The sequence below is a fragment of the Olea europaea genome, chromosome 1 (assembly GCF_002742605.1).
Source record: "Olea europaea var. sylvestris chromosome 1, O_europaea_v1, whole genome shotgun sequence".
Taxonomy (NCBI): Eukaryota; Viridiplantae; Streptophyta; class Magnoliopsida; order Lamiales; family Oleaceae; genus Olea; species Olea europaea.
In genome coordinates, this window is record NC_036237.1 from 2,785,374 (window position 1) to 2,795,177 (window position 9,804).

At 33.2% G+C, this 9,804-nt stretch overlaps 2 protein-coding genes across 3 annotated transcripts; one reads left to right on the forward strand and one right to left on the reverse strand.

Moving 5' to 3' along the window:
* On the forward strand, nt 1-1,176 carry LOC111403045 (uncharacterized mitochondrial protein AtMg00810-like). The gene has a single exon (XM_023031396.1). The coding sequence runs from the start codon at nt 1-3 to the stop codon at nt 1,174-1,176; it is 1,176 nt and encodes a 391-aa protein (XP_022887164.1).
* A 2,010-nt stretch (nt 1,177-3,186) lies between these two features.
* LOC111371239 (transcription factor bHLH68-like) lies at nt 3,187-9,798 on the reverse strand. Of its 2 annotated transcripts, none has more exons than XM_022993236.1 (9): nt 9,478-9,798; nt 8,564-8,873; nt 8,220-8,294; nt 8,000-8,065; nt 7,695-7,760; nt 7,503-7,559; nt 4,034-4,075; nt 3,761-3,805; nt 3,187-3,633 (listed from the first exon to the last, which is right to left on the reverse strand). In XM_022993236.1, exons 1-9 carry the CDS (start codon nt 9,585-9,587, stop codon nt 3,499-3,501), a joined length of 906 nt encoding a protein of 301 aa, XP_022849004.1. In that variant the 5' UTR covers nt 9,588-9,798; the 3' UTR covers nt 3,187-3,498. The 2 variants fall into 2 exon arrangements, with proteins under 2 accessions (XP_022849004.1, XP_022848930.1); XM_022993162.1 differs by having other exon boundaries at nt 9,388-9,796.
* Nucleotides 9,799-9,804: the final 6 nt, after the last annotated feature.

Genomic DNA, 9,804 nt, shown 5'->3' on the forward strand with positions numbered 1-9,804 from the left:
ATGGAGCTGCCTTTGGGTTATTCTAAACATAAGGATCTTGCAAAGGGAGGACAACCAGTATGCAAACTTCACAAGTCCATCTATGGTCTTAAACAAGCATCTCGACAATGGTTTTCTAAGTTCTCCCAGATTCTTATTCTTCATGGCTTTCAGCAATCAAAGTCTGATTACTCTTTATTTACTAAAGGATCTGGGAACACATTTGTTGTCTTGTTGGTATATGTTGATGACATCATCATCACTGGTCCAAACATCAATATAATTGACTCTTTGAAGGGATTCTTACACAGCCAGTTTAAACTCAAGGATCTTGGGGTACTGAAATACTTCCTTGGTCTTGAAATAGCCAGGTCTCATAATGGGATTTTCCTCTCTCAACGAAATTACACACTGCAACTTCTGGAAGATGCAGGTTTCCTAGGCTGTAAACCAGCTAACTTACCGATGAATCCGAAAGCTCGCCTTAATTCATTTGAAGGTAAATTAATTGATGATTCATCTCAGTACAGAAGATTAGTTGGACGCCTACTCTACTTGACTATATCTCGACCAGACATAACTTTTGTAGTTCACAAGCTCAGTCAATTTGTTTCCCAGCCTCGCCAGCTGCACCTTGATGTTGTCTATCATCTCTTAAGGTATCTTAAGGCTGCTCCAGGTCAAGGGTTATTATTCTCTGCTTCTTCTTCCCTGCAACTTCGAGCTTTTGCGGATGCTGACTGGGGAGCTTGCTTAGATTCCAGAAAGTCGGTTACAGGCTTTTGTGTGTTCCTTGGGGACTCCTTGATCTCTTGGAAGGCAAAGAAGCAGCAAACATTGTCCAGATCATCTGCAGAAGCAGAATACCGGGCATTGGCTTCCACAGCGAGTGAAATTGCTTGGATCCATCAATTACTTCGTGATTTCCAGATTTCTTCCCCAACTTCGGCACTAATATTTTGTGATAACCAAGCTGCAATTCACATAGCTAACAATCCTATCTTCCATGAAAGGACGAAACACATCGAGATTGATTGCCATTACATCCGTGATAAAGTTACTGAAGGCTCCATCAAACTTTTACCTGTCCGCACCCAGAATCAGTTAGCAGATGTTTTTACTAAAGCTTTACCAAGCAACTCTTTGTTTCCTCTACTGTCCAAGATGGCCGTTACTGATCTGCGTCGTCCACCTTGAAGGGGGGTATTAGACTATTTAGCTTAGCTGGCAATTGATTGTAGTTCCGTTAGTTGGTTAGATGAAGTTAGTTAGTTAACTGCAGTTTAGTGAGCTGGCATATTCTGTTAATGCTGGCATATTCTGTTAATGAACCAAGCTGTATTCATATCTGATTCTACGACATTTTCAGATGAATGAATCATTTCTTTCATTTCATAGCTTTCTTCTTCAATTATGTAAGTACGATTATGGAAAAGAGAGAAATTTCTCCAGTAGCATTCTTGATTAAACTTACGAGTCTGATTATTATTACAGACAGTTTGCTGAGAAGTTTGCACAATACAAGGAGAATCAGGTTTCTGAGTCATGTGAATGAATGCAAGGAAAAGATAAATAGTTAAGATATGTTGTGGTTTTTAAGGACCTAATCGCTTCGAATCTTTTAATAGATATAGAGCTCGTTTGACATGGTTTTTGAAAAGTCAAAAGGAACTTTTGATATTTAGGGAAGTGTTTTAACTAATTTTACGGAACTGTTTCTTCTAGTTTGAAGAACTTTTAGAGGAAGTTAATCCAATGAGACTTCCTCTAAAAGTACTTTCAGAATATGAAACTCTTTTAAAAATTAATTTTCAAACAAAATTAATGTGGCCAGAAGTTCTTTTATAAGAAGCAAAACTAAAAGTCATGCCAAAGGATCCAACAAGTATAACAAAAAATGATTTTAAATGAAATTTTGTGGTAAATTCGCCGCAACTGTAATTCCAGCTGCAGCCCTCGTAAGGGGTATTGTACTCTGCTTTAATTTTGTTTTAAGGGGTCAATGTTATCATTTAGATTTTAGAGAGATGAGATCGTGCCATAGCTTTACTTTGCTGATCCTTTTTTTCCTTTCATTCACGACAGATTGAAGCAGAATCTCGATCGCTTGCACAAAGTTTTTGAATATTTTAAACAATAACGGAATCATAGCTATATAATTTATTTATTGTTTCAAGTTAGTTGATCTTTCAAGATAAACTAATTCGACCACTATCATCATCGTGAGCATCAATTACACTCTCTTTACTTTCCAAAGATTAAGCCCCTTTTGAAAAGCATAAGCAAACAAGCCATGTTTCTCATATTTTAATGCATGATGAATTGATGATTGTGTTGACCTACCTATGTTTAGCCACAAATTTCCCATTTGCAGTCGACATTTTATAAAAAAAAATAAAATATGTATAGTGTGAGATGCATAGTTGAAACATTTTCTTAGCAATTTTCTTTATGTGAGTGGAAAACGTGTGGAAAGTCCCATGTATAAAGCAAGGAAAAAAGATTTTTATTTATTTATTTTTTTTTTTTGGGGGTAAGAATATGCTTATGATGAAATTATGACGTCAGAGTTGCGATTGAGAGGAGGACCTCTCAAAAAAGTTTTAAATAGACCTAAACATAGAAAAAACAATAGGGGGATTATTTTAATTTTACAATAAAAAAGCTTAAAGTTTATATAACAAAATATTTAAATATGAATGACGACACTCTGAGTTATTCATGGAACTATTGGAAAATGAGAACCACCAAGGTCCATCATGTCATGATTATAAACTTGTATATATATTGAATAAACTTTTGATATAAAACTCGAGCTAGAAGGCATCCGTAATTTTAAATAGAGAAATATATTTATTTCGAAAGTAACTCTAATTTTGTTGTCAAAATTATGAGTTTTCAAAATTTGTTTATTTTAAAACATATTTACTTGTAAGTGAACTTTTAAACTTACCCAAGTCTGCTCCATGTGTAATGGTGTTAAAGGAGGGCAATATACTTTTATAACAAACTATTATCTCGAAGGATTCGAACTGGTAGAAGAAAATAGATATTCTTTCCTTCCCCAATTCAGGGTTTTTGTAGTTTTCAAACTATTTTTTATTTGAATCATAAGTCAAAATGCAGTACTGTTTTTTCTAAAAGATATAATTTCTTATCAAAGCATTAGAAAGTGAAATAGATTGGGTTAAAATTCCAGAAATAATTTAAATTTGAATGACAATTTTCCAATTTCAGCAATATCCAAATTAATTCCATACTTGAAACCATATTAGCATCATCAAGTTTCTTCCCCATTAGAATATGCATAATAGCATCAGCAGCAGTCAGCCTTAACTTGGAGACTGACTGCTTGTGATGTTATAGCACACCACAAGGCAAGGATGAAGCTACAGAAAATTTTCGAACAACCTCGTCTAATAGCTGCACATGAGGGACAGATCGAACACTAAATAATATAAAGTATCATTTCTCAAACTACTTAAGTTTTTAGACGAGATGCTTCAATGGAAATTACATTCAGAACCCCCCACCTAGAGCTGGTGTCCAGCAATCAGATGCTCCATTAATGCCATGTCCTGCATGCTGAGTGAAAGATACAGGAACCAAACACAGCCCTCTACTTTTCAAGTCAGTAGTTTGGCTTTGTTTGCCCTAACATCATCAAATCAAAAACGTATATTTCAGTAAAATTCATGTGAAATTCTTAACATGTTCTTAGTTATATTAGAATCGTTTTCATTTATTACCATATCCTTGAGTTTAAGGGAAAAAAATTTACCTGCTTAGATGCCCCTCTCCCTTCATATCCAATCTCATTGAAGAACTTGATGAAGAGCAATAAAAAAAGAAAGAAATTAAATGTCAGAAACTAACAGCTTTAATCATTAATCTTCCCTTTATGTATTATAAATTTAATTATTTAGTAATGAAGTTCAATAAAAAGTTGAGAAACTTGTTTTTACAGAGACAACTTTGTCAATTAGAAACAGACACTATATGCTTTAGCAATTCAAAGCCTCTTTAGGTAAGTGATGGATCCAATAAAGCATACCTGAACAGGCTCCTCAGGAAATAAACAATTCCTTTCTTGTACCTGGAAAAAAAAAATTGTTCTTGACCTATGATCTTTAATTAATTCCATAATATATAACAATTTTGCATGTGTACATAGATATGAAGTGCAGATTACAGCCTTTACAATAGCATGTTCATGTCTAATATGTATTGAATACTAGTATTTTTTATCACTCGATGATGTGTCTCGTCCCTTCGTGGATGCAAGTCTAACTCGTACACCACATGAAATTTCCTATATCATTTACGTCTTTTTAAATTTACGATACATGACACTTCAAGGACAATACACACATGACCTTTATGTAACTTTAAAAAAATAAAATTAGAAAAAATGTTTATTATGAAATTTATTTGTGTAAAAGAATCAAAAGAAATTGCGGTACAGAAATATTTTCGTTTTGTTCTAGTTATTAGTAGTACAAAATATAACAAATGTTCATTTATCATAAAAGCATTAAAATAAAAATATAACATATACAAATAAATAATTTTAATTGAGGCATGTATCTCCATTTATCGATTTCTTAGGTTTCAAAAATGTTAATGAGTTCGGTTATGCTACATGTACATAATAGTATACATACACATGGAGTAGTGAAATATAATTGTTGGATTTTATTTTTTTATCCAAATTAGATTGGATTCTTTTGGGGAAAATAATGTTCCCTCTATTACACTATCTTTTATTGAAAAAATATTATTTCTTTTATTCTACGTTACTTTTTATCTTGTTTCTATCTTTGTCGTATTTTTAAGGTTCAGTAAGCACCCCTAAAATTATTAGACTCTGCTCATAAGTTTTATATTACTAAAATATAGAATAAATGTGTAGACAATTATTGTAGTTGTTTTCTCAATATCCGTCTATTGAATAAAATACTTTGTTCTTCTTCCAATTAATTATTTGTCTTTTATCTTATTGTTTGTTTACAATCATATACTTCATACCGTGTCATATATATTACCTTCATCAATTTTATTTCCCAACAAGTAATATCAGAACTATTGGTTGTGGTTTGTTCGAGATTTTTGTTATTAACTATTAAGTATGAAATTTCGTTCTTGGATCGCAATACAAGATTCTCATTGTGGCAAGTGAAGATGGGAGTTGCACTCACTTAGATGGATTTGGATAATGTATTGTTGAGATTTGACAAAATGTCCACAACTTGGACGACGAAAGGAAAAATAACGGAGAGATTGAAAGGCACTTTCACTGATTCATCTTCATCTCTATAACAATATTCTTCATAATGTTTGAAGGAGAAAATGATAGCTACATTGTGGTTGAAGTTGAAAAAATTATGAATAACTAAAAGTCTTATAAATAAATTATATCTAAAGTAGAGGTTTTATTCTTATCACATGGCAAAATGTGGATCTTTGAAAGATCATCTGGTTGTGCTTAAAGAGATTCTCACTGATTTGAAGACTAGGTAAAGTATGATAAAGATGATTTGGCTTTAATCCTTTTTCTGCTTGTTTTCTTCTTCGTTTATTTCGTTTAGAGACACGATCTTGTATAATCGTGATCCTCTCACCATTGAAGATGCGTATGATGCCTTGTTTTCAAAATAGAAAAGGAAGCATTTGGTTGGATCTGAGACCAAAAATGGAAAAGGCATTAATGTTCATGATTATTGGAGAAGGGGTAAGTCGAAGTCAAATTTCAACAATCAAGTTTGTTATTATTACAAGAAGAAATGACACATTGAGAGGGATTGCGATAAATTGTAGAACAAAAGTAATTTGATTGCAAATCATGGAAAGCAATCAAATATTTCAGACGAGACCAACAAAGTTGAGAACTATTTGAGTGATTGATATGTTTTTAACTATTTCTGACATGGAATCCAAACTTGACGAAGAGTGAATTTTGAATACCACTTGTGCATTTCATGTGTCTTAATCGGGATTTACTTGATACATTTGAAACGGTGACGTAAGGTGTTGTTGTCGTGGATAACAACGAATCTTGTCCGGTAGCTGGTATTGTAGGTCAAATTGAAATTGGTGGATAAAACATGCAAATTACTTGATCACATTTGGTATATTCTAGACTTGAAGAATAATCTCATTTCGTCAAGTATTCTTGATCAAAAAAGGTACATGCTATCTAGATGAGGTGGTGTTTGGAGGGGTCGGAAGGGTGCTCATATTATATTGAAGGGGTGGAAGAGGTCTCAATTATACATCTTGCAAGGTTGAACTGAATTTGTGAAGAACAGCCAACAAAGATTTAGTATTGTAATGAAGATTTAGTTTGGTACCGTACCTTTGGAATTTTATTTGGGGTCTATATTGAAGAATAATACTCAATCGATTTAGAGGATATGGGTAATTCCATTTTGCCACCATTACGTACGGTTACATCGTATTCAACTGTTAGGGATAGATCCATTAGAGATAGGTACGTGGATGCTTATCCAATTACAAGTGCTTTTAGCATTTTTAAAGGTGTTTAAACTAGTCGAGGGCCTTCAATCAAAGTATTGGGAGTTGATTCTGTTACATTATGTGCTTTGACACTATTTGATAATTTCTAATTCTTTGTGAATTTTGGAAAACCCGTTGTTTGGATTCATGTATCTGTATTGGTATCGTGAATGAGGATGAGTATTTTTGTGTTGGAGAAAGTTTGGTTCTTGTTGAAAAGTTTGAACTTTTCATTGCAGGCAAGTATATTTTTTTAGGTGGAGAAATTTTGAAATTTCGTTCATTGCATTGAAATTTGCGTTAAGGTGGAGATTGTTAGATTTTATTTTTTTTTTTATCCAAATTAGGTTGGATTTTTTTGGAAAAAAAATTGTTTCCTTTATTACACGCTTTATTAGAAAAATAATATTTCCTTATTCCATGCGTTTAAATTGAAAAAAAATATTATTTCCTTTATTCCACATTATTTTTTATCTTATTTCCATCTTTGTGGTATTTTTAGTGTTGGCCTGCACCCTAATAAGTATTAAACTCTTTTAACAAGTTTTGTATTATTGAAATACAGAATAATTTTATAGACATAGTTATTATATTTGTTTTCTCCATATTCGTCAATTTAATAAAATACCCAATTCCTCCGTCAATTAATTATTTGTATTTTATCTTGTTGTTTGTTTGAGATTATATATTTCATGTCGTATCATAAATAATACCTCCATCCGTTTTATTTCCCAACAATAATTAGGTTAAAATTTCTTCCCAAAAAAAAAACAAAAAATAAAAAACAAAAAACAAACAAACAAACCATTTCCTCCTTTCTTTTTGACACCAAATCTATATATAAATCATTACTTCATTATGCACAGGTCGCATTCTAATGCATTTATGCCGTGTCCGTGTACCATGTCTTCGTTCGTGTGTACTTGTATGTGTGTGATAAAGAGTGCGAGAGGATCTTGGTCTTGCATTAAAAATTGTGAAATTAATGCACATGTATAGATACTTACAGATTGTTGGTGACCTATGCTTCCTGATGTATTGCGCATATTCGGAGAGCAGATTGCCTGAATTCAAGGCACGAGTATAATGGTAACGAACAGATTTAAAGAACGAAGAACAAGTTAAAATTTTGTTAATATCGAGTGCGGCGCAGATTTTTCTTTTACTGATTATTTACTGCACAGAATGTGAAGCATTACCTCAATTTGAGCTTGAAGGAATCTAATGTAGCCAATGGCTTCAGATAAGACAGATGCAGTGTCAGTCTGCAAAAGGGAAACATGCCACAAAGATCCAAGTCATGTTCATCAAATTAAAGTCTTCTTTTAATCTTAAAAGACAAGCCTAGATGGGAAGATTAAAGTTAAAAAAACAGATCTTTTTCTCTCGGAATATTATGGGTTTCATCTTAAATTAATTAAAATGTTGTGTTCAGTGATCAGTGAGCTCAGTTTGGACTGTACAAATATGTATATTTATATATGCATATATAGATTTATTATACCTTTCCAAATGGCGAAACAAGTTGGTGGAGAGTTGTTATTCTATCCCCCAATTTCTCTTTTCTTACCTGCATCAAGAGTATCAAGAGTATAGTGAACATTTTATACGAGTTCAAGTTCAATATGGTAAAGAATCTGATAGGTTTTAGAAAAAAGCCCTCCTAGGCTTAGCTACCGCGTCACCAAAAAAGGGGAACTGACAAATAGAGAAAGATTACTGACCTTCAAAGCTGGTTGAGTTGATGACTGTTGAACTCTAGGCTTCTTAGATATCCCACCAGTAATCGTGCTGTTACACTATCACAAAGGAAAAGGGAGAAAATAATCAAGAAAAACTGAGGAATCTGAACGCTATATACCTCAGTTTGATTAAAAAAATTACTAATCAATTTAGTAAATTTCAAGTTAATCCGGTAGGTTATTGTTAAGCATGTGATCAGTTATAAGCAGGTTTTGGGGTGCAAAGAGAAAAAAACACTTATTTTTCACACAGTAATCAAAGGAAAAAAGTATTTCATTGATTTATGACTGAAAAATGTGGCATCAGGGACAGAAATTTCCCCCACCTTAGATGAATATTGATCTGGATTTTGATTCTTTCGATTTCCCTTAGAGCTTGAGAAATTCAGGAAGCTGTTGCTTAAACTTGTTATACAGGAATTAGGGGATGAAACTGGGATAAGTTGAGGCCAAGAGGATTTACAGGCCTGAAATTCATCATCTACTTGTCTGTAATAGTGGCTGCTCTCTTGCTTTACATCAAGAACAGGAACCCTAAAAGATGATGAGTTCAAAACTTTGTCTTCCCCATTCTCCAACGCTTCCTGCCGCAAAAGAGTGGTACCAAACATATCTTCATCACCAGTAAATCCACCCCTGAACAAGTAAAATAATTGGAGTCAAACCCACAAGATGGAAAAGTTAGTTGAATTCATCTTATCTAAAATTTAAAATTGTTAGAGACGAGATAATTTATTTATTTAATTTTAATCTTCAGTATGCCTGTTCATGTCAAATTCATTTTTCATCTATGCATAATTTTCATAAATGGTAGCGACGAGACAGTTGAACTCCAATTGACTGTTGGCTGATTTTTCACAATGTTTAATCAAGTCTCTAATATCACAAACTTTTAGAATTGGTTGTTTATGTTATATAGCCTATAAATAGTTAGCCGAGAGATGCATAAATCAAGAAGCATGAAGTCAGAAGTTAGAGGAGGAGCTGAGACTTAAAAGCTACTCAGACATGCTCCCAGCCAAGAACTAGGGCCAATTCAAGAACCAGAACCCCCAACCAAACTCCATAATCATATGGTAAAGACCTAAAAAAATATAGTATATGTCTGCATGTGTGTGTGGGGGAGAGAGGGAGAGAGAGAGAGGTTTACATAAGTAGTTGGCTCCATGATCGTAAAGGAAATTCTTGATTGGTATGACGATCAGAGGAAGAGTTAGAAGAAAATGAAGAAGATCCATACAAATATTGAGAAGAAGCTGTTGATGATTGACTTGAAGAAATCTGATGCTGATGCTGATACTGTGGATGCATGCCATTGATGCTCCACCAATTAGGGTTTCCAGGCATCATCTGTTACTGAAAATCAACACAAAATTAAAACCTCCAATTCTTCAGAAATATCATGAAAAGATCACTTCCCTCTTTCATTTTTTCATCTTTAATTCCTTGTTTCTGTACCAAGAAGACTAGCTTTTGTTAAATCTTTTCAGTAATTTTTTTTTTTTTTCTCAGAAGAGACTGAGGAAAATTCATGTCTTTGTCAACAGAGATTGTGCTTTATACTGGG

Coding starts and splice junctions, on each gene's coding strand:
- LOC111403045 (XM_023031396.1), top strand. CDS start 1: ATGGAGCTGCCTTTGGGTTATTCTAAACATAAGGATCTTGCAAAGGGA.
- LOC111371239 (XM_022993162.1), bottom strand. CDS start 9,587: ATGATGCCTGGAAACCCTAATTGGTGGAGCATCAATGGCATGCATCCA. Junction 3,806..4,033: donor TTCCTGAGGAGCCTGTTCAG/GTATGCTTTATT, acceptor CTCTTCATCAAG/TTCTTCAATGAGATTGGATA. Junction 3,634..3,760: donor GGAGAGGGGCATCTAAGCAG/GTAAATTTTTTT, acceptor TGATGATGTTAG/GGCAAACAAAGCCAAACTAC.